Here is a 23,847-nt window from a genome sequence, read left to right as displayed (position 1 = left end):
CGTAAAACTAAAATAAACTCCAGAGTCCCTTCCTGACAGAACAAGGCCGATTTAAACGTTTTATTTGAGTTTGAATAACATCTCAAGTTATTGATCTAACAGTTTATTACCAAGTAACTCCGAGTGTCTGTTTCGTCACAGCCATTTTGTATTTATTCAGTGTTTTTATGTTGCACTTTATCACCAAAGAAAGTTCCTAGTTTGTGAGTTGTGTTCACTGACAATGACAATAAAAAGTCTTCTGATTCTGATTTACCGAAGTCTAACCGCCTCACATTAGCCTTTAGCCGGCGTTAGCCCCGCGGCTCACCGGTGAGTCCTGGAGCCACTGGAGCCGCATGTAGTGTTTCTTCCTCGGCTTCTCATGGCCGCGGACCCGGCCAGCACCGCGCCCTGATCGGCTCCTGCTCATTTTACTGTGATGACTTTTATAGGTGAGGCGATAGAGGAGCCAAAAATGTACTCGAATAAGAGTAAAGTTACTTGTAGTGGTCCAAGACATTGCTAAAATAAGAGTTAAAAAGTATTAGGGAAAAGTACTTAGAATGTTCCCCAGTATGATATTGGTCAGGTTTGTGGTCAGATTTGTGGAAAGTTGACCCTGCTCACAGTGAGAATGCAGTTTCTTTGTAGCTTTGTGTATTTAACCATTAAAAACGCCTATGTTGAATAAATACGAGATCCGTTTAATGTCATACTGTGCAACACTGCAGACAAAGCAATAACATCTCCATGGAAACCAGTTTGCATAGTGCACACTAAAAGACATGTGCATGTATGAATGTAGGATATTTTTAAAGCAACAGTATGTTGCATTGACAATTTTGTGACCCCAGCCCCTGGGACAACACATGGAAATTAGCCTTTGGCTATAATCTCGTGTATTTACATTCATGTTGAATCATGTTAGCTCATCAATATGCATTGTCCCAGTCAAATAAATACATAAATAAAGTAACTTTCTGGAGGTGACCTCACTAACATGATTCCATGGAAATGGAAAGTTAAAGCCATACTTCAAAACATGTTTCATGGAGATACAGTGGAAAGCAGAAATTTACATACACTATATAAAAAGACACATACACCTTTTTTCTCTCCGCCTGACCTGATCAGATTAAACTTTTCCTGTTTTAGGTCATTTAGGATTAACAAAATTATTTCTATCTGCTAAAGTGAATAACGAGGGAGAATAACGAGGGAAGGATTTCTTAGACAATTATTCATTACTTTCTTCAAAGTCAGAAGTTTACATACATTTCATTAGTATTTGGTGCCATTGTCTTTAAACTGGATGACTTGGGTCAAACGTTTTGGATATCCTTTCACAAGCTTCTCACAATAGTTGGCAGGACTTTTATTCTCAGTGCAAAAAAACCCCCAAAAACATATAGTGTATGTAAACTTCTGGTTTTAACTGTATATATTGACTTGAACTAGTTATAACTGAAAGGACAACGCAATATAACTGACAAAAGTGTGTGAATGCTCAAAATTTTATTAACGATTAAAGACATTATAAAACCATCTTATGATTTTGCAATAACTGCTGTCCATTTGCCCCAAGGTAGCCACGTTCACTAAAAACAATCAAACTTTCTGTAATTCAATAGGATAATGTAAATAAATTGGATAGAAAAATAACAGATTTCAGAAATTACAGTTGTCCTTTACCCTTACGGAGTATAAGGGTCACTTAAAAAAAAAAAAAAAACATTATGCGGGCGCTACGAGAATAAAGTCGTAGCATTTCGACATTAAAGTCTTAATTTTACGAGAATAAAGTCGAAGCCAGAAAAAGTCGTAATATTACGAGAAAAAAGTCGTAATATTATGAGAATAAAGTTGTATTTTTATGAGAACATTGGCTGTTGTGTGTGAATGAGTGACTAGTGCGTTATGAAGAATTTGGAGCATTTTGTTCAGATATAGCAATTTCTTTCAAATCTATATGGTTCCTGCGACTAAACAAACTCAAACTCTTGCAGTGTCCCTTCAAAGTACTTATACTGATGATAGTGTGGTGATGGTGGGCTAAAAGACACAGTATTTCATCATGCGTAAACCCCAGTTGAAAGTTTATCTGAACAAAATGCTCCAAATTCTCCATAACACACAACGCACTGGTCACTCATTCACGCACAGCAGCCTATACTCTCATAAAAATAAGACTTTATTCTTGTAATATTACGACTTTTTTCTCGTATAGCGCCCGCATAATTCTTTTTTATTTAAGTGACCCTTATTCTCCGTCGTACTTTATATAACCAGAAGATAGTTATTATACTTTAATACTAATGCCATTTCTTTATACACAATATACTACATTGAATGGGCACAGACATATATTTAGGCATATATAGATATATAGACACTTTACATCCTCTTGTAAACATGGATGACTTTTTGGCAGTTTGGGCAGCGGTGCTCCACATCTTTACAGGAGTCAATGCAGAAAGGAATGCAGCAACAGATGAAGCACCTGAAGGAGCAAGAGTAATAAGATTAGATACAACTGAATTGATTGAATACAGTCCCTAGCCCTGAAGAAGACCGGTACAAGTTAAAACGTGTTGTACTTTTTGCAATAAAATTCCTTTTAACTTGCCTTGGACATCTTTACAGTTCTGCACTGTAAAACACAATAGAAGGCTTGATTATTGCCTTTGAAGATTAGACACAAGTTTAAAATCAGGTATGTAAGTTATAGCCACTTTTTCAGTTTGGTTGTGTTTATTGCATCTACACAAACCTAACTCTTATTTGTCAATATTTAAATGAAGTATTAAACTTTCTAATTTAAATCTTAAGGAAACTATATTAATATATTAAATATATTATTTCACAGATCTAAATACAATATGTAAACGCTATTGTTTAAGTCTAGACATTGTATTGCACAATTCATTTGTGTGGCCATAAGGTTTAGTGCTCAAATGCAACATTTATTTTCCTCATGAAGCAAAACGTACAACCCAACATCTCCAATGTGTGTCTTTATTCCGAGGGACACAAAGCCACATCAATCTCTGCGTTCTCGTCCATGTGAGTGTAATGGAAATTTAAATATTGTGTCATTATTTTACCTTTTAGAAATCACATGGTCTCGTAACAAACTAATTTGGTTTCGTCAAAGACAGTGTTAGAAAAACCTTTCATGTCAACCCTTTTGTTCCCTTTTGGTGGCTAGACTTGTTAAGATGTGTTGTAATGCAAGTGAAAGTAGATGCAACCAGACCATACAGTCGGCCTTCAATCCCTCCTTAGTGACCCCCTGAGGGGACCCAGCTCATGAATGTCTTCAGGAGCTGGTCTGACCACACCTCAGCAGAAGTACCACACTCCCTCCCCTGAAGTGTTCACATCTAGTATTGTTTCTAATCCACATGCTACTTCACACCTTGTATTGTCTCTCCTCAAAATGTTACCTCCTGAGGGGAACCGGCTCCTGAATGTCTCCAGGAGCAAGACTGACCACCCCTCAATGGAAGTGTCACATGCTTACTTTGAAATGTATGTCCTCTGGTCATCTCAACCTATATAAACTGGGTGCTTTCCAGCATCCGGGGTCTAACATAAGGGGGAGATGCTGTCGGACCTATTTCTTGCAAGAAATAAACTCTTGTCTTTGCTTCAACATTCATCAGAGCCTGCAAAAGGAGTCTTATTTCCACGACATGGGGACTGATGGATTTTATGTGCAAAGTTAAACACATGACATCAGCACACCCCATCCTCAAGAAAGGACCTCTTCCAACATTTCCAGAAGAATGCGTATTCAAGAGGTACATTTAAGTGTTCTAAATACCCCAATATGGCCATTCCCCCACAGATGAGCCAGGTCAGCAGTCCGGAGGTGTGCTCTGTGCAGGTAGTCACAGTCTGCTGGCAATGGGGGCATATAGCTTGTCCTGGGACATCCTGCAGCATTGGGCTCACCACCATGTGAGTCACTATGGAGGAAAACGCACACAGCTTTCTCAGAACAGGTACAAATATAGACTGTCATCTTACTGAAACAACTGAAATGTCACAGTGTCAGATGACACATCTGTTAACACTTTCTTCCAGTTTTATGTGTGGCATATTACACTGGTCAACACTAAATTTATTGTCTAAGATTTTTTAGCTGATTTAGGATAATTTTGATGTGCTGAATCCAAAAATCACATTGGGTTTGCTCAATCAGGTCAACGTTCTGAACTAAGCTACATATTTGTTTTTGGACGATTTTGTTTACATGTGTGAGTATTTTCACGTCATATGATGCAAAATTCTGTTATATTTCTCACTATAAACAAATTCTGAAGATTTTGCATGTGCCAACTTATGACTAATTGTTTTTTTTATATATCACAAGTGAATGAAATGGCTTCGACTAGAAGATCTTGCAAAAATAAGCCTGACATATTCTGCTACATCTGCGGTGAATACACCAATGTTCCTAACAGGAATCAAGTCACAAGTTTCATAAAGCGTGCTTACCATGCTTATTTTGGTATTAAACTTGGTGACCAAGATGAAGCTTGGGCGCCACACATGGCATGCAAGTCATGCACCGAGTATCTGCGTCAGTGGACTAAAGGCAAGAAGAGTTGTCTGAAGTTTGGAATTCCCATGGTTTGGAGGGAGCCGACATCAATAGCTACTTCTGGGCTATTGATGTGACTGGGATCAACAGAAAGAACCGAAGCAGCCTCAAGTATCCTGACCGTGAATCAGCACGTTGTCCTGTAGCTCACTGTGATGAAATTGCAGTACCTGTCTTTGTAGAAGTTCCTGACATCAGTGGCAAAGATTCCTCCAGTGTGGTTTTAATGATGATGCTCCACATCCTTTTTCCAAAAAGGAGCTAAATGCTAATTGTAATCAATTTAGTCAGAAGATCGGATTTTTCAAAATCAAATGAGCATAAAAACCAGACCTGACTGAGAAAAATGGATATAATTTTTGGATTCAGCGGTGCTAAATGGTCCTAATTCAGTTGAAAAAACACAGACAACTTTCAAAAATGTTTTTTTGTAACCCAGTGTTATTTGTAAAAAAAACAAAAACAAAACAAAATTAAAGCCGCAAGCGGCATCGAACGGCCCTCGCGGGCCGTGCTTCGCACTAGGCTGGCCCCGCACTCCCTGTGGGTGGCGCTGACGCGCCACTTGTCCCTTTTTTATTGCAGCTTTGGGCTGCACTTGTCACCAAACAAGCCAAAACACATCGGAAGTGCTGATGCACAAAATGCAAAAACATGGGTTTTCCAGGCATCGCCATGGCAACACCGTGCAAAATACAAACTTGGCCCCCTGGACTTTTTTGACGGGGACGACCTGAAGAATCACTGTGCCAAATTTTATATCCGTCGTTGACGGTAATAAGTCGTTATAAGACTTTGAAATGTACGAAAATTTGGAAATTTTCCCATTAGGATAACATGGGCGCTCTCGCGCATCGCCATGGCAACCCAGTGAAAAATACGACATGGATCTGATTGACTTTTTTGATCAGGATGACATGAAGAGTCATGGTGCCAAATTTCACATTATTCCGTGAAACTAATATTTTTCCCATGAATGGGAAAAATTGGGAGGATTCCCATTAGGATAACATTGGCAGTTTGGCGCATCGCCATGGCAACACGGTGCAAAAGACGACATAGGTCTGATTGACTTTATTGATTGGGATGACCCAATGGAATTGTGTGTCAAATTTGGTAACATTTGGGAAAACTAAATTTTCAGCCTTCCATACAAATTTATTAGATGTTCTGTAGGGGGCACTATCGCGCCAATTTAGTTTCTATCATAATGAGTAGCTTTAGGCCCGAAAGTTTTACAACTGATTCGAATTTGAGCGAAATTGGACTTTGCATGCGCAAACGGGAGCAAATTTTGACTTTTGAAAATTGCAAAAATTCTGATGGAATTTTGCGGCTTCGCCGCACAGAAACCGTAAAAGGGATCATCATAAATTGGATAACTTTTGATGCCCCACTTATCTAGATAATGTACAGTGATTTTCAGCCCTGCAGGTGAAGCACCTTCAGAGGAGTTGACGAAAATGCGAGGTCAGCGAAAACGCTGAGTCGGCATTTTGGAATTTTCAATCCAAGATGGCTGACTTCCGGTGTGTCAGAGGGCGTGGCCATAATAATATTTTTTGTTTGGCATCACTTGAAGAATGCATGTCCCGAATTTCGTGGCTGTATGAAAAAGTTGACGTCGACGTCTCCCATTGACGTCAAAAATTTGAATTTTGCAGGGGGCGCTGTCGCGCCATTTTTTTATGCCCAATGATGCACCACATAAAAAAATAAATTTTTCACCAGACCTGAATTTTGGGCAAAATTTGGTGAGTTTTTGAATATGTTCAGGGGGTCAAATTCCTGCTCAAAGAGCAGAAGAAGAAATAAAAATAATAATTAAAGCCGCAAGCGGCATCGAACGGCCCTCGCGGGCCGTGCTTCGCACTCGGCCGACCCGGCACTCCCTGTGGGTGGCGCTAACGCGCCACTTGTCCCTTTTTTATTGCGGCTTTGGGCTGCACTTGTCACCAAACAAGTCAAAACACGTGGGAAGTGCTGATGCACAAAATGCAAAAACATGGGTTTTGCAGGCATCGCCATGGCAACACCGTGCAAAATACAAACTTGGCCCGCTGGACTTTTTTGTCGGGGACGACCTGAAGAATCACTGTGCCAAATTTTATGTCCGTCGTTGACGGTAATAAGTCGTTATAAGACTTTGAAATGTACGAAAATTTGGAAATTTTCCCATTAGGATAACATGGGCGCTTTCGCGCATCGCCATGGCAACCCAGTGAAAAATATGAGAAGGGTCTGATTGACTTTTTTGATCAGGATGACATGAGGAGTCATGGTGCCAAATTTCACATTATTCCATGAAACTAATATTTTTCCCATGAATGGGAAAAATTGGGAGGTTTCCCATTAGGATAACATTGGCAGTTTGACGCATCGCCATGGCAACACGGTGCAAAAGACGACATAGGTCTGATTGGCTTTATTGATTGGGATGACCCAATGGAATTTTGTGTCAAATTTGGTAACATTTGGGAAAACTAAATTTTCGGTCCTCCATACAAATGTATTAGATGTTCTGTAGGGGGCGCTATCGCACCAATTTAGTTTCTGTGATAATGAGTAGCTTTAGGCCCGAAAGTTTTACAACTGATTCGAATTTGAGCCAAATCGGACTTTGCATGCGCAAACAGGAGCAAATTTTGACTTTTGAAAATTGCAAAAATTCCGATGGAATTTTGCGGCTTCGCCGCACGGAAACCGTAAAAGGGATCATCATAAATTGGATAACTTTTGATGCCCCACTTGTCTAGATGATGTACAGTGATTTTCAGCCCTGCAGGTGAAGCGCCTTCAGAGGAGTTGACGAAAATGCGAGGTCAGCGAAAACGCTGACTCGGCATTTTGGAATTTTCAATCCAAGATGGCCGACTTCCTGTGCGTCAGGGGGCGTGGCCATAATAATCTTTTTTATTTGGCATCACTTGAAGAATGCGTGTACCAAATTTGGTGGCTCTACGCCAAACTTGACGTCGCGACGTCTCCCATTGACGCAATGTATTTTGACTTTTGCAGAGGGCGCTGTCGCGCCATTTTTTTATGCCCAATGATGCACCACATAAAAAAATAAATTTTTCGCCAGACCTGAATTTTGGGCAAAATTTGGTGAGTTTTTGAATATGTTCAGGGGGTCAAATTACTGCTCAAAGAGCAGAACAGGAAGAAATAAAAATAAAAAAAAAAATAATAATAATATTTTTAGCAAAAACAATATATCCGATAACATTAGAAACACATATTATACGTTTTTTGAAAGCTCTCGACCTTCCCCACGTTACCGTGGGGTCAATGGCGAATGACGAGCGCTAACGCGCTCGTCATTCGCCATGGCGTCGGGGTCCGCCATTGACCTCCCATTGACTTCCATTCATTTTAGCAGTAACAAGTATGGCCCATGCCTGCGGCATGGGGGCTTGGATAGGGCTCGATGCCAGGAGTGTGTTTGGGTACATTAGCGCTTCGCGCTGCGTCAGCGTCAACATTGAGTCAATGGGCGAAGCCCATTGACTCAATGTTGACGCTGACATGCTAGCAAGAACAAATATGCATGTCCCATGCCTACGGCATGGGTTGCTAGGACACAGGAGTCTGTGCAGGGGGCGATGGGGGACGACTCCTCCTATTGACTCCTGTTAACGCATGTCAGCGTCAACATCGAGTCAATGGGCTTCGCCCATTGACTCGATGTTGACGCTGACATGCTAGCAACAACAAATATGCAAACCCATGCCTACGGCATGGGTTGCTAGGACACAGGAGTCTGTGCAAGGTCGCGGTGCTGCCACGAAGTTGCGCGCTTCGCGCGCAACTTCGTGAAGACAGTCTGCAACGATGAGTGCTTCGCACTCATCGTTGCGGAAGCAATAGGCCCTACGCCCTGTAGGGGCTCGGGCCTAATTAAAGCCGCAAGCGGCATCGAACGGCCCTCGCGGGCCGTGCTTCGCACTCGGCCGACCCGGCACTCGCTGTGGGTGGCGCTGACGCGCCACTTGTCCTTTTTTTATTGCGGCTTTGGGCTGCACTTGTCACCAAACAAGTCAAAACACATCGGAAGTGCTGATGCACAAAATGGCAAAATTTGGTTTTTCCAGGCATCGCCATGGCAACACCGTGCAAAATACAAACTTGGCCCCTTGGACTTTTTTGTCGGGGGCGACCTGAAGAATCACTGTGCCAAATTTTATGTTCGTCATTGACGGTAATAGGTCGTCATAAGACTTTGAAATGTACGAAAATTTGGAAATTTTCCCATTAGGATAACATGGGCGCTTTCGCGCATCGCCATGGCAACCCAGTGAAAAATATGACTTGGGTCTGATTGACTTTCTGCAACCCAAGACAGTCTGCAACGATGAGTGCTTCGCACTCATCGTTGCGGAAGCAATAGGCCCTACGCCCTGTAGGGGGGCTCGGGCCTAATAATAAAAATAATAATAATTTTAGCAAAAACAATATATCCGATAACATTACAATGACATATTATACGTTTTTTGAAAGCTCTCAACTTTCCCCACGTCACCGTGGGGTCAATGGCGAATGACGAGCGCTAACGCGCTCGTCATTCGCCATGACGTCGGGGTCCGCCATTGACCTCCCATTGACTTCCATTCATTTTAGCAGTTATAAGTATGGCCCATGCCTGCGGCATGGGGGCTTGGATAGGGCTCGATGCCAGGAGTGTGTTTGGGGACATGAGCGCTTCGCGCTGCGTCAGCATCAACATTGAGTCAATGGGCTTCGCCCATTGACTCAATGTTGACGCTGACATGCTAGCAAAAACAAATATGTATGTCCCATGCCTACGGCATGGGTTGCTAGGACACAGGAGTCTGTGCAGGGGGCGACGGGGGACGACTCCTCCTATTGATTCCTGTTAACGCATGTCAGCGTCAACAGGATGTTGACGCTGACATGCTAGCAACAACAAATATGCCTACGGCATGGGTTGCTAGGACACAGGAGTCTGTGCAAGGTCGCGGTGCTGCCAGTCTGCAGTGCTGACAGTCTGCAGTGCTGACAGTCTGCAACGATGAGTGCTTCGCACTCATCGTTGCGGAAGCAATAGGCCCTACGCCCTGTAGGGGCTCGGGCCTAATAATAATATTTTTAGCAAAAACAATATATCCGAAAACATTAGAATGACATATTATACGTTTTTTGAAAGCTCTCAACTTTCCCCACGTCACCGTGGGGTCAATGGCGAATGACGAGCGCTAACGCGCTCGTCATTCGCCATGACGTCGGGGTCCGTCATTGACCTCCCATTGACTTCCATTCATTTTAGCAGTAACAAGTATGGCCCATGCCTGCGGCATGGGGGCTTGGATAGGGCTCGATGCCAGGAGTGTGTTTGGGGACATTCGCGCTTCGCGCTTCGCGCTGCGATTATAGAGTACTATTAAAGCAAGCAAAAACAGGTAATAGTTTAAAAGTGAAAACAGAATGAATCTTTAACAAAAAAAGAGTGACAGAAGCTTTAGTTAAATAGACACTATATATGCAAGTTTATTTTTATACCAACCTGTAGCAGTAGGTATGGGAGTTGGTGCATAACCCGGACCTGTTAAAAAGAAGCAAAAACAGTATATGCTTTAACAACACACTCACATCTTAAAGGAAAGCAAAAGACAAAGTTTAAATCTGTAAACTGGACAAATCTTTATATGAGTGAAGATGTTTCGCTGCTCATCCAAGCTACTTGTTCATACTGGTCAGATTGCTGGTGTCCACCAGCAATCTGACCAGTATGTAAACCTTTGCTTGTATGTATCAACACCAGCGTGAGAGCTCTTCTGGACCCCTGTCCACCGTACATCTCCATCTCAAAGCCACCTCCTCCTTAGCCAGAGAAAAGAAATGGTTTGAGAGAGGAGTTAAAGAAGCTATTTTGTTAGGAAAGACGATCCTTCCTTAAACAGGAATGTGGACCTGAGACAAAATTTCTCCCTGATCTATGATTCCATCCTCAGACCCAAAGCAAACAAAAAGAAACGAGAACAATAGGAGGACCATTACAGGATGAATCGTTAAGGCTGACACTGGAGACAGTAGCTATTTACAGTTTCAGTGTAGTTAGCCCCTCCCTTCAGATAGATAAAAGGCTGAGGCTACCAGCAATCTGACCAAAATTGAAGAAGCAGCTTGGATGAGCAGTGAAAGTTCTTCACTCCTATGACGATTCGTCCAATTGACAGATTTAAACTTCATCTTTTGCTATGGATCAGACCTGGACAACTGAGGGGGTACACAGACATCTTCTCAAGAACTACGGGTCTACCAATGTCAAACTGGTAAAAGAGCTGGAAAATACTGCCAAGAAATTAGCAGAGAATAAGAATTACTTACAATTTAACCTCAGATGTCGACAGAATCAGTTAATACCCAAGGTATTACAGAAGAAGGCACCTGAATCAGAGCACAGGGCAGCCATCTTAACTCAGTGTTAGCTTAGGAAAATGCTCAGCTTTAGAATCAGCCGTCTGCATTTTCTTATTGATAACTAGAAGTTTAAAATAGACAGTTTAAAAAGTAGGTTAGTAGGCCACTTTGGTCACAGAAGAAATAGCTCAAAGGATCTACAATTTCTTAGTCATACGGCAGTTGAAACGACACAAGGAAAGCGAAGAATGTCACAGTTGATGTAACTCCAAAAACAAAGGGATCAGAGAGACAGGAGAAAGGGGGATGGACTTGGCCATCCTGTAAACAGGGAAAGGTACTTTCCAAAGGACCGAACTTATCTGTAACATTCAACCAGATCCCCACAGTGGACTACATTACAGCAGCGGAAAGTGCCATTCAAAACAATAAGCTTACACAGACGGAAGCTGGTGATCTGAGATTGAAAGTAACAGCTGCACTGAGCAGCGCCAAACATAACATCAGAGAAAAGGAAGGCTCTCACGGCTTTAGAAAAGGGCCACAGGATCAACATTTTGCCAGCTGACAAAGGGAGATGCACCATGATCTTGAACTCAGCCGATTATGAGGCCAAGGTGACTAGCCTCCTCAGTGACATTGAACTACTGAAACGAGACCCTGCTAGCCGGTACAAGAAGAAAATCATGGATTGCTTACAGAAGCTGGAGAAGAATGAAGCCATTGATAGACAGCTGTATTACAGGCTCTATCCTGGGGACTCCATTCCTTGTATCTATGGCCTCCCAAGAATCCATAAAGAAGGAGTACCCCCAGACCCATTGTATGTAGCACACTCCATCACATACAAAGTGACCGAACATCTGAAGACCATCCTGGCTCCTCTGGTTGGCAACACAGAGCACCATATTGAGAACACAGCAAAATTTGTGAGCAAAGTCAAGCATCTCTACTTTGATTTAGATGAGACCATGGTTTCATTTGATGTGACCTCTATTTTCACGTGTATCCCCACAGCTGTGGCGGTGGAGGCAGCAGAGTGGAGGTTACTGCAGGATACTAAGCTAAAAGAGAGAACTAAACTGACACTGGACCAAATCTGCAAACTGCTGTAAATTTGGTTAAATACCACATATTTCCTGTTTATAGGGAACCTCTACAAGCAAATCCATGGCTGTGCCATGGGCTCATCGGTCTCTACTATTATGACTAACTTATCCATGGAACAATTCGAACAGGAGGCATTGGCCTCATTTCCAGGCTCAACCCATGCATTTGAATCAATATGTGGATGACAACTGGACTAAAATCAAAACTCAAGATCTGCAACCCTTTACTGCACATATAAATGCTGTGGATCCAAACATCAAGTTCACACGGGAAGAGACCAAGGAGAACAAACTGGCCTTCTTAGATTGTTGCAGTAACTGTAGGAGAGGACTGGTGTCTCCAGGTAGAAGTCTTCAGGAAACTGACACACATTGACCAATATCTGCTGTTTGATTCACACATCCACTGCAGCACAAACTTGGAGTTATTCGTACTCTACAACACAGAGCTCAAGCCCACAAACACAGAGGGAAAAGTGAAGGAGGAGCTCCTCTGGACCCCAGACCACCGTACATCTCCATCTCAAAGACACTAACCACTCCTTTGAAGATAGTGAGGGTCAGATCTTGGCCAGAGAAAAAAATGGTTTGAGAGGGGAGTTAAAGAAGTTGTTTTTGTTAGGAAAGACAATCCTTCCTTAATCAGAAATGTGGGCCTGAGACATAATCTCTCACAGATCTATAATTCCATCCTCAGACCAAAAGCAAACAAAAAGAAACAAAGAGAGCAAGTTGAATAGGGTCGTAAAGGCTGAAACTGGAGAAAATAGCTGTTTACAGTTTCAGTGTAGCTAACCCCTCCCTTCAGATAGATATAAGGTAGTGTCCACCAGCAATCTGACCAGAACTGAAGAAGCGGCTTAGATGAGCAGCGAAACGTCTTAACTCCTACAATGATTTGTGCAGTTGACAGTACGTCTTTTGCTATGGATCAGACCTGGATGACTGAGGAATTACACAGACATCTTAAAGGAAAAAAATAATTTTATACATACCTTGTTGGTAAGGAGGACCTGTTTAATCAAATAAAACATACATTAGAGCTGTAACTGATTAAAATAAAGGATGAGTCCTACCTACCTTGGTAGCCCACTGATGGAGGTGGATACATTGCTGGCTGGCCTCCTGGATAATTCATTGGGCCAGGGTAGGGAGGGGCAGATTCATTTGGAGCAAATCCCTTTTCCATCCTCAAATCTACTGAAATAAAGTTTACATAAAAATTTTAACATGAAACAAGGAAATTTAAAGGCATGCACCTCATGTGACAGAAGTGATTATCCCAGAGAAAAAAACGCATCCTCTTTTTAAACATGTAAAGTAAACAATACAAATGACTATTGTGTATTGGAAAGAAATATGAACCAATACTTTAAGTAGCAAAACCATAAGGTTTGATTTCATTGCAGTTCAGACACAACTTGTCCCTCATAATCGAAACTGATTGGACATTCAGAATACTACCAGGACAGTCTAAGTTTAAGGAATGTTTAGTGAGTACAACAAAAATGATAACAATAGGTAGTTCATAGCTGGGAAAATTATAGAACTTTTTTTTTTTTTAATGGTTCAAATTAGGAAGAGCTTATGGCAGACCTGGGAAAACTACAGCCCGGGGGCCACACACGGCCCTTTGGGTTTATTAATCTAGCCGGCCTGACACCTTCACCTTCCAGGCCTTCTCCAGCTCTTCTTTGAGCCCCTGGTATTTCTCTAGTTTCCCATGTTCCTTTTCCCTGATGTTCTGATCACTTGGTATTGCGATGTCCACCACAACAACTTTTGCTTTGTTGTTTATCCACCAGCACCACAATATCCGGTTGGATGAGTGCCTCTGTGCTGTCTTTCAGTCTAGCTTTCTCCAGCCATTAGTAGGATTTTTTGATATCAGCCACTTCAGTTATGTTCCGGTGGTACATCCCATGCAGGAGCTTGTCCTCCCATGATGGTTAATCCAGCACCTCTTCCTCTGTGCTCCACTGTCTGAGACATTCGCTGAGCTCGTCATCTGCTGGGGCCTTGTCCTTGATGTACTTATGGATCTTGGATGTTTCATCCTGGACTGTGGCTCTCACACTCACTAGTCCTCGGGCTCCTTCATTACGGCTCGCGTACAATCTCAGGGTGCTGTATTTGGGATGGAACCCGCCATGCGTGGTCAGGAGCTTTCAGGTCTTAACATCTGTGGTCTGTATCTCCTCCTTTGGCCATCTTATGATTCCTGCTAATGCGTAGCTGTTTATTGCCTGGGTCTTGTCCTTGCCAATGAGCTGACTCCTTAGGACTTGCCTTACTCAATGGAGGTATTTGGCCGTGGCTGCTTTCCTTATTTCCTCTTCAAGATTTCCATTTGCTTGTGGGATACCAAGGTACTTGTAACTGTCCTCAGTGTCTGCTATTGTTCCTTCTGGGAGGGAGACCCCTTCTGTGTGGACTTCCCTTCCCTCTCTTTGTCACCATCCGGCTACACTTCTCAAGCCCGAATGACATTCCAATTTCTGTGCTGTAGATCCTGGTGGTGTGGATCAGTGAGTCAATGTCTTGCTCATTCTTAGCGTACAGCTGGATGTCATCCATGTAGAGGAGGTGACTGACGGTGGCCCCATTCCTGAGTCGTATCCATAGCCATTGTTGTTGATGTTTTGGCTGAGGGGGTTCAGACCTACGCAGAACAGCAGTGGGGACAGTGTATCTCCTTGGTATATGCCACATTTGATGGTCACTAGAGCAAGTGGCTTGCCATTGGCCTCAAGGGTGGTTTTCCAGAACCTCATCAAGTTTGCAATGAAGGCTGTTAGTGTCCTGTTGATGTTGTACAGCTCCAGACAATCAGTGATCTATGTGTGTGGCACTGAGTCGTAGGCTTTCTTGTAATCAATCAAGGCAGTGCACAAGCTGGTCTTACGGGTTCTGCAGTCTCGGGCGACTGTTCAGTTTACCAGGAGCTGGCGTTTGGCTCCCCTGGTATCTTTGCCGATGATCTTCTGCGCTGAGCTCATGTATTGATCCATGTGGCCACTTATCTTAGCCACAATGATGCCTGACATGAGTTTCTATGTTGTGGAGAGACAGGTTATTGGCCGATAGTTGGATGGCACTGTACCCTTTGAGGGATCCTTCTGGATCAGGATCGTACGCCCTTCGGTTAGCCATTCAGGGTGAGTCCCATCCATTAGCAGCTGGTTCCTTTGTGCTGCCAGACACTCATGGAGAGCACTGAGCTTCTTTAGCCAGTAGGCGTGGATCATGTCAGGGCCTGGTGCAGTCCAGTTTTTCACACCTGAGACTCTTTCCTGGATGTCTGCCACTGTGATGGTGACTGGATTCTGTACAGGGAGGTTGCTGTGGTCTTCTCTCAGAGCCACCAGCCACTGTGCATTGCTGTTATGTGATGCCTCCTTCTCCCATATACCTTTCCAGTACTGTTCGGTTTCCAGCCTTGGTGAGTCTGGTCTGGTATTATTACGCTGCCATTGAGCTTACCCTTTTGCCGGTTGTGTTGCGAACATACGGTTTATTCGTATGGCTTCATTATCTCGTGTGTACCTCTTTAGGCGGCTGGCCAAGGCTTGGAGCCTTTGTTTGGCAATTTCCAGTGCTTCAGGTATGGGAATCTGGCTGTACATTCTGGGTGCTTGTTTTTTTTTCATCGCACCTCTCTGGGCCTCTGACAGTTGGCTCACTTCTCTCTGTATTGCCTTGATTTTAGCCTCTAACCGTCGTTTCCATGGTGGGTATTGTTTCTCATGGCTCCCATGGTTGCTCTTATAGACAAGTATCTCTAGGATCAGTGCTGCTGAAGTGTATATCAGCTCACTGGTCTCTGTGATGGTTGAGGTAGGAATTGCTCTCAATGCTGCATTCACATCTTCTAGGAGACTTTCAGATGGTACTTCACTTAGTCTCTGCAGGTGGCATTGGGGTTGCCTTGTGTTCAGTCTTATCTTTCAGGTCAGTCGCTGCGTGATACTTATTGGGAATTCGTACCCAATCTCCGGTTGGAGAGTTAATGTTAACTCCCCTCTGACCTGATGTCCTGACTCCCCCCTGCCGTAGCATACTCTGTGCTGTACTTCGTCAATCTCAAGTTGTGATAGCAGTTGTCATTTGCGGATGTTGGAACAATGAGCTACTAGTTGCGTAGCCGTAAGCTTGGACTGCGGGCTTCGAAGGAGACGGAGATGGGCGAGATCCGAGTATGTGTATATATATATTTATATACACTACCAAAGTTTGGACACACCGTCTCAATCAATGTTTTTTTTTTTTTTCTTTGTTTACAACTTTCTATATTTTAGATATATGATACAAGATGCATGGAATTAAAAAAATAATTCAAATCCTCAAAGTAGCGACCTTTTGCTTTGTTGACAGCACTACAAACCCTTGGCCTTCTCTCAAGATTGATATTCATGGTGGTATCTCCTGAAATGGTTTTCACTTCACAGCAGTGCCTTGTCAGGGTCAAGGAATGGTAGAAGTGCAATCCCGGGTTAACAACAAACAGTGGCTATTTTTTTTACATTTTTTTTTTAAATCTTTTAGTTATTTTAAGTTTTTATTTTTATTTTTACTACATTCCATATGTGTCATTCATAGTTTTGATGCCTTCAGTGAGAATCTACAATGTAAATAATCATAGAAGTAAAGCAGTATGAATGAAAAAGCGTGTCCAGATTTTTGACTGGTAGTGTAAATTGCCATAAAAACAAACTAACTCTGTTAGTATATGCTATCACTTCTTTCTCTGTTTAGACTATGGTAAGAAATGTGTGGGCTATTCCTGAAAGCACTTAGCGTTTTTTGTTCTGTCTCCTTTGTAAACCCTCCCTATGATCCAATCAGTGTCCATTAGTGATACAATCCCATTAGCTTAGCCCTGCTTTAGATCAATAATAACTGAATTGCAACTTCCCATGTCTGTGTTTTTGAAAAAAGACCAGGCCAATCCTTTGCACATCATACACATCTTCCCATAAATTACCATATCTTCTGTCACATGAATGTTGCACATCCTTTAGGTCCACTGTTGTGCTGCCTCGCTCTGTTTGTTAAGCAGCAGATAGCCATGAAAATATTTTAAGAGATTTTGAAAATAAACAAATATACTATTTTCTTTCATAACTTGTTACAACCATTACCTTCCGTGTTCAGCACTTCATTCACATGCATACTACAGTAATAATAAGTATGTTATTCCTACCTGTGTGTTCCTGACCTCCAGCAAAAGTATTTCCCTTTCACTATCTGAAAATAAACACCAAGTTTTCCAGCAAGGTTGCAACTCTGAAAAGGCTCTCTTCTTGGTTCTTCTGCACTGAACTATGGCATGCCTGTATCGCCTCCCCCATCCCAAGATAAACCACTCCCCTCCCATATGGGAAGGGCTGTAGAGGAAAAGTGAAATGAAACTACTGACATTCAAGTTAGATGAATAAGGTTTTGAATTCACTGTAAGCTTGTTGAGTTGTTTGAATTGCACGATTGTTAAATTTCCCAGTATCCTCTCAAAAGTGACTCATTATCAAAGAATGTTAATGCATTCCATGTTTAGGCATGTTGGCAGGAAATCATATATCATTTGCATCTAGCTTTTTTGCTAGCTTTTTCTTGAATACCAATCTTATCTGCATATTTCTATGACTTCAAATGTGGTGAAATACCAGACTACATATACTGGTTTGATTACATAAAGAACAATTGGTATGAAATTACTTTCCTCATGAGCAGATCAGACTGACACACAATGAGAGGGTTGTATTTCAATGCAGCTATTCTACTAATACTAGGGGTGTAACAATACAGCCAGCGCACAATGTGCTTCAATGCAGGACCTATCTGAGGGAATCACGATGCAAATAAACAAAAAAGCTTTTATTGTTTATTGATCCTATTTAGATGAGAGGAAAACTGAAACATTTGGAGCCACATTTTTTAACATTGTTTTTTTTACACAAATGTATGTATATCAATTGTACTGCTGTTATAACTAATAATTCTTATATCAATTCATATATAGGGGACACATTAATGGTAAATAGATGCCAGAAAATAATATACAAAAGCAAAAAGCAAAACACTTATTCATAAAATGAGTGTCTCTCCATCCAAATGTCTCCTCGGACAAGCGTTATACCGACCAGGGATGGGACAGTAATTTATCACCAGAATGTGCTGAAAAAACCTTCTTCTCGATCACTGTTGTTCTCATTTAAAACAAAGTACAATGCTACATCTGCTGTTTAGGTATGGAACCTATTCAAAATATGACAATTATAATTATTCATATCCAGAACATTTTTAAACTGTCGTCAGCTTTAATAATTATTGTGATATAATTGTTAATCACAATTATTTTGGCAATGATAATCCTGACACCAAATTTCAATACTGTCCCGTGCCTAATACCAACAAATATTCAGCTGGGATTTAACTTTATTCCTCTCTACTACTTTTACTACAACCAAAATATAATACACTATCACTTCTACTAAATCTTGTGACCTGTGAAAAGGTGTGTCACTGGGATAGTAAAGTTTTATGGATGCAATAACCAGATCTCCTCAGGAAAATGTATGACTCATAGTCAGATCAAAAGAAAATGTGACTGAAAACGATGTTTGACAAACATGTTTGGTGGTTCTAACCTCAGTTTATAGTGTTCCAACTATTGTTCCTAGATTGGACATTATATAAAAGGTGTATAATACTGGGTTGATGACATCGTTCTCAGTTTAAATATTTGATTTTTGTCTTTTGCATTGCCCAGGGGAAAAATATACTGAAACAAATTAATTAAAACAAGTCTTATATATAGTATTCACCTGATGGAGGAAGTACTGGAGCTGAAGGATACGAATAACCTGTTTCACAACCTGACACCAAATTTCAATACTGTCCCGTGCCTAATACCAACAAATATTCAGCTGGGATTTAACTTTATTCCTCTCTACTACTTTTACTACAACCAAAATATAATACACTATCACTTCTACTAAATCTTGTGACCTGTGAAAAGGTGTGTCACTGGGATAGTAAAGTTTTATGGATGCAATAACCAGATCTCCTCAGGAAAATGTATGACTCATAGTCAGATCAAAAGAAAATGTGACTGAAAACGATGTTTGACAAACATGTTTGGTGGTTCTAACCTCAGTTTATAGTGTTCCAACTATTGTTCCTAGATTGGATATTATATAAAAGGTGTATAATACTGGGTTGATGACATCGTTCTCAGTTTAAATATTTGATTTTTGTCTTTTGCATTGCCCAGGGGAAAAATATACTGAAACAAATTAATTAAAACAAGTCTTATATATAGTATTCACCTGATGGAGGAAGTACTGGAGCTGAAGGATACGAATAACCTGTTTCACAATGCAAAACAAATATATGCAAATCACAATATGACTCAATTTACATGTACAATTTTCACATTTTAGCTTGCCTACCTCCATGATGTCCCCCATGTGGTGGTGGGTACATGACTGGCTGTCCATGACCTGGATAATTCAGTGGTGGCCCTGGGTATGGAGGGGCAGCTTCAATTGGGGTATATCCCGTTTCCATTTTCAAAAACTTCTGTTGGTTATAAAACATAATATTAGTTTATCAACTCCATATCACAGATCACTTTCTGGTCAAAGTAACATGTGACAATACAATGAGCCTTTTTATTAACAAAATAATAATACTGTGCCTACCTTTTTTAAGGTACGCACAGTATGTAAATTTTGTGTTGGAGGGTCAGCACCTGCTTGTCTTTGTGGAATTATTGTTTTGCCTGGAATGTTCCTCAGTATGGCTTTTCAATGTATCTATCTCTATGGAGACAAGAAACAGACACCACAAATTACAGATAAGACCTCCAGACAGGAGCACAAACAAATGTATAAAAGTCAATAAATTTAATACCATGCTATGGAACCTTCTAGGTACATGGAGCATAGAATAGGCTACAGTTTTATGATATACAATCCTAAACATACAATGTTTTGATGACGACTACACCAATACCAAAGGACTATGAGAAATTAATCATTCATCCAAATTTAGTTGTAAACATGGTTCGATTTTAAACTTTGGACAGATTTTTATTGTGATGCCATTCTAGAGAACCATGAGGCCCTGGGAATAGGCTAATCATTTTCATACCCATAAGGGGTCTCTGGCCTCAAAAACTTTGGGAACTCCTAATGTGCTAGTGTAGCTTTAAGTGAAATATATCCGCAGTCTTGCAGACTGGACTGTGAATGGGTTCTGCCAGAATAGAAATCACAAAAAGTGTGGAATCAGAGCTAAACTTTACTTTCTTCTTACAGCTAACTGTCTGACGTTTGTCAGATGTTACGATGTTATAATTTCTACATTATATATCACGACTCCGCCAGTGGAATGACCAAAACAACACAGTTACACACCTCATCCTTGGCAGAGCAGCTAAAACAAGTTTGTTTCCATCATAATAACGTCATTGTCAAAAACACGCACCTGACTGACGGTCTTGAAATCAGACAAAAATGTTATAAAAGAAGAAATATTTGATTGTCTGGTGGGCTAGCGTCACTTAGGGGCGTAACGATCTAGCAATTCCGGGAAAATGCTAAGAAAGTACGGGCGCCTCCAAGTGGCCGAAGCATGTAACATCACCGCCCTACAGGCCACGTCTGCGTCCTATTACACGAACTGATGAGACAAATATAGAGACTAAAGTATGGATTGTCATGTCCTCTGACCGAAAGTAAAACTAAAATTAAAGGAAACACTTGCGTGCATGCTTAAAGGTTGATTGTGTTGCTATTCGTCACAGTTGAAAGAGTATATTAGGTATGAAGTGAGTATAAAGCAACAGTTTATCAAAATTATCGTGATTCGTGTAAAGTGAAGACTATGTGCTAGGATTTCTGAATTCTGACTGAACTTGTTCACCAGGGTAATGTAAACTTCTGAATATAAAGTAAAACAACAGATTAAGCTCATAGTGCCCTAATGCACTTTCAAAATAAAAGCCCATAGAGTTAAATAATGTTTTTTTTCCCCTTCTTTTAGATTTTGACCAATATAGGTAGGCGTAATTAATCCAGATAAAACAATATAGTCAAAATAAGATAATGAAACAAACACTATCATTCAGCTTCATCACAGCATCTTATTATCTTTTGTCTGCCAATTTCACAGGACAGATACTGCATTTGGACTATTTGAAGCAAAGGTTTGCCAGAGTTTGCCATTTCAGAGCTTTATGGGCACTGAAGATTCCCCTTTTTTGTGGTGAGGATGGGTGTGGTCACAACAAAGTGTATTTTAATCTATTACTATGCTGTGTTTCAATAAGCCTAAACTATAGATAGATTAATGATCAATTAATTTAAACATAAGCCACAACATTGCCTTGTAGAGCGTGGGAATATCCTTAGCCTAGCTGTTTTAAAAGGAAAAGGAAGTTCCCAATAAACACCTCACTAAATCAATAGCCTCATAACTAAAGCCTTTATAGTATGCCTATCTTTTTTTGATTTGGTGTAAATATTAAATATTCCTCATTAATATCTTGGCTTAAGATAAGAATGTGCAGTTTTGCACTTTGTATTGAATTGAGGGGTGAAAAATGAGTTTATGCTGTGAATGCTTTAGTTTGTAAATTGTATACAGTGGCGGGCTGAGAGCATTTACTGTCACATTATCCTTTGTGTGCTATCATAATAATACCTCACTTCTTCAATATTTTACATGCCCAACCTCTGGTACACAACTGATAAGGTAATACATGGAAGTGCGCATCCCTATGCAAACACTGAGCTCATAGCTCCTGCACCTGCACATTAAGACTGATGTGGTTTTGAGGAGGAAGTATTAAATGGGAGCTTCAACTTTTGTTCTGGTTTCTGTGTCATTAATGGAGTACTGATAGGATGAACTGCTAATGCCTAAAGTATTGAGGGACTTTAGATTAATTTGTTATTATTGAGCAGTGCACGCACCATGGTCAATCTGGACTTTAAGGCATGTACTATGCCTGTAGGCATAGTGCGGGTTCTGGAGGTGGTCTTCACCTGTATCACCTTCAGCCTGGCGGCTTCAGTGAGACACACCACAGACGCCTTCTGGACATGGTGCATGTTCACCTGGTGTTTCTGCTTCTCTCTCACAGTCCTCATCCTCTTCTTTGAGTTTACTACTCTCAACTCCAAGCTGCCCGTCTCCTGGGAGGATTTCACCTGTGCGTTTGCTATGCTGGCGACACTGATGGTATGTTGTGCATTTTTTTAAAGAAGATATTACCAAATACAATACTGAAAGTAAAAAAAAACAACAACTCAAACTGAGTCATAATAAAAAATAGACACAGTCAATTAATATTATCTATATTACACTTATCTCTTTAATGTCAGATCTTCAGCTTATACTTTAGTCTAGTACATTAATAATGACATAGAGGTGTGTTGATCTGAATGAGACTTCCACCAAACTGAAAACAACTTCATGACCTGCCTAGTGGGATAATGGCGGAACTGATAATTGTAAATAAAATAAATGTGTCAGAAAGTCAATCAGAATTAGGCAATTTAATACTCTTTAATGTGCTGATTCTTGGCAATTCATTTTAATTTGTATTCAGTTAAGGAGGCCAGACATCAACTCATCACAGTGGATTGTTTCTCACATCTTGCACATTGTTCCTTAAACTTTTTTTATAAAGGGAAATAAATGTCTAACTTAACTATTTTGCCCACATAGATCCTGGCAGCTTCCATCATCTACCCTGTAAACTACACGTGCTCCCACTGCCCGAAACAGATTGGCACCAGTGTGTGCTCCTGCCTGGCCTTCCTCTTGTACGCCATTGAGGTGGGGCTGACCAGAGCTCGACCTGGGGAGATCAGTGGCTTTCTCTCCACCATCCCAGGACTCCTGAAAGTGCTTGAAGCCTTTGTCGCTTGCATTATCTTCATCTGTCTGGACTCCAATCAGTACACACAGTATCCTGGTCTCCAGTGGTGCGTGGCTGTCTACTGCATTTGTTTCATATTTGCCCTCCTCATCATCCTCTTCACCATTGGTCGACTGCTGGCTCTGTTCCCTGCACCATTTGATAAAGTTTTAACATTTGTGAACGTTCTGGCAGTACTTATGTATATTACAGCTGTGGTCATCTGGCCACTTTACAGCTTCAAGAACAATCCCAGACCCAACATATGCAACACCTTTTATAACTGTCAATGGAATAAGTTAGTAGTGATCTCCTTTATGACTTGTGTCAATCAGATTGCGTATATTGTGGATACGGTTTACTCGATGAGGCTTGTTTTCTTTGTCAGTAGGACGTAGTTATCATGAAAATAAGAGAAAATAAAAATTAATATGAAAACATACACTGACAAATTTGTTTTCTTTTTGTGCCAAGAGCTATTAAATGTGTAATAACAATAGCAATTACTCCACTCTTCTTTTGGGAATTTGGTATGTGCTGTCACATACACACTGTCAAGTTGCACATTTAATCAATTTGCCTAATAAAAAGGAAATCATAAAATTGTTAAAGTTACTTAAATATTGAACTTAAAACCTCTGGATCACTCCAGGAAAAACAAAACAAAAACAAAACATGCAAATAAATGGCAACTATGTTCATTCTTAATAGAGTAGGCTCTTGTGTCTTTATTCAAGAAAGGTCTGTGTAATCCCTCAGTGGTCCAGGTATGATCCTTAGTAAAAGAAAAATTCAATTCTGTCAACTGGCAATATTTGTTAGGAAAGACAATCCAT

At 41.0% G+C, this 23,847-nt stretch overlaps 2 protein-coding genes across 6 annotated transcripts; one reads left to right on the top strand and one right to left on the bottom strand.

Annotated features, from left to right (window-relative positions):
* Positions 1 to 1,739: 1,739 nt before the first annotated feature.
* Positions 1,740 to 20,659, bottom strand: LOC117375153 (lipopolysaccharide-induced tumor necrosis factor-alpha factor homolog). Of its 5 annotated transcripts, none has more exons than XM_055223722.1 (9): positions 20,572 to 20,657; positions 19,835 to 19,904; positions 19,533 to 19,662; positions 18,906 to 18,944; positions 13,162 to 13,281; positions 13,077 to 13,094; positions 10,116 to 10,154; positions 3,809 to 3,953; positions 1,740 to 2,482 (listed from the first exon to the last, which is right to left on the bottom strand). In XM_055223722.1, the coding sequence occupies exons 3-9, from the start codon at positions 19,648 to 19,650 to the stop codon at positions 2,377 to 2,379; spliced, it is 585 nt and encodes a 194-aa protein (XP_055079697.1). In that variant the 5' UTR covers positions 19,651 to 19,662; positions 19,835 to 19,904; positions 20,572 to 20,657; the 3' UTR covers positions 1,740 to 2,376. The 5 variants fall into 5 exon arrangements, with proteins under 5 accessions (XP_055079697.1, XP_055079696.1, XP_055079698.1 ...); XM_055223721.1 differs by having other exon boundaries at positions 19,785 to 19,904; positions 20,572 to 20,656; XM_055223723.1 differs by having other exon boundaries at positions 13,162 to 13,278; positions 19,785 to 19,904; positions 20,572 to 20,656.
* Positions 20,660 to 21,916: 1,257 nt separating this feature from the next.
* On the top strand, positions 21,917 to 23,479 carry LOC117375152 (myeloid-associated differentiation marker homolog). The gene is made up of 2 exons (XM_033971409.2): positions 21,917 to 22,329; positions 22,819 to 23,479. The coding sequence occupies exons 1-2, from the start codon at positions 22,063 to 22,065 to the stop codon at positions 23,407 to 23,409; spliced, it is 858 nt and encodes a 285-aa protein (XP_033827300.1). The 5' UTR covers positions 21,917 to 22,062; the 3' UTR covers positions 23,410 to 23,479.
* The last annotated feature ends 368 nt before the right edge of the window (positions 23,480 to 23,847 follow it).

Source organism: Periophthalmus magnuspinnatus, chromosome 8, assembly GCF_009829125.3.
Source record: "Periophthalmus magnuspinnatus isolate fPerMag1 chromosome 8, fPerMag1.2.pri, whole genome shotgun sequence".
Taxonomy (NCBI): Eukaryota; Metazoa; Chordata; class Actinopteri; order Gobiiformes; family Gobiidae; genus Periophthalmus; species Periophthalmus magnuspinnatus.
Note: the sequence above shows the minus strand (reverse complement) of the source record. Positions and strands in the feature narration are given on the sequence as shown.

Coding starts and splice junctions, on each gene's coding strand:
- LOC117375153 (XM_055223722.1), bottom strand. CDS start 19,650: ATGGAAACGGGATATACCCCAATTGAAGCTGCCCCTCCATACCCAGGG. Junction 13,282..18,905: donor TCCAGTACTTCCTCCATCAG/GTGAATACTATA, acceptor ACTTTATTTCAG/TAGATTTGAGGATGGAAAAG. Junction 2,483..3,808: donor GGGGGAATGGCCATATTGGG/GTATTTAGAACA, acceptor TTGCTCCTTCAG/GTGCTTCATCTGTTGCTGCA.
- LOC117375152 (XM_033971409.2), top strand. CDS start 22,063: ATGGTCAATCTGGACTTTAAGGCATGTACTATGCCTGTAGGCATAGTG. Junction 22,330..22,818: donor CTATGCTGGCGACACTGATG/GTATGTTGTGCA, acceptor TTGCCCACATAG/ATCCTGGCAGCTTCCATCAT.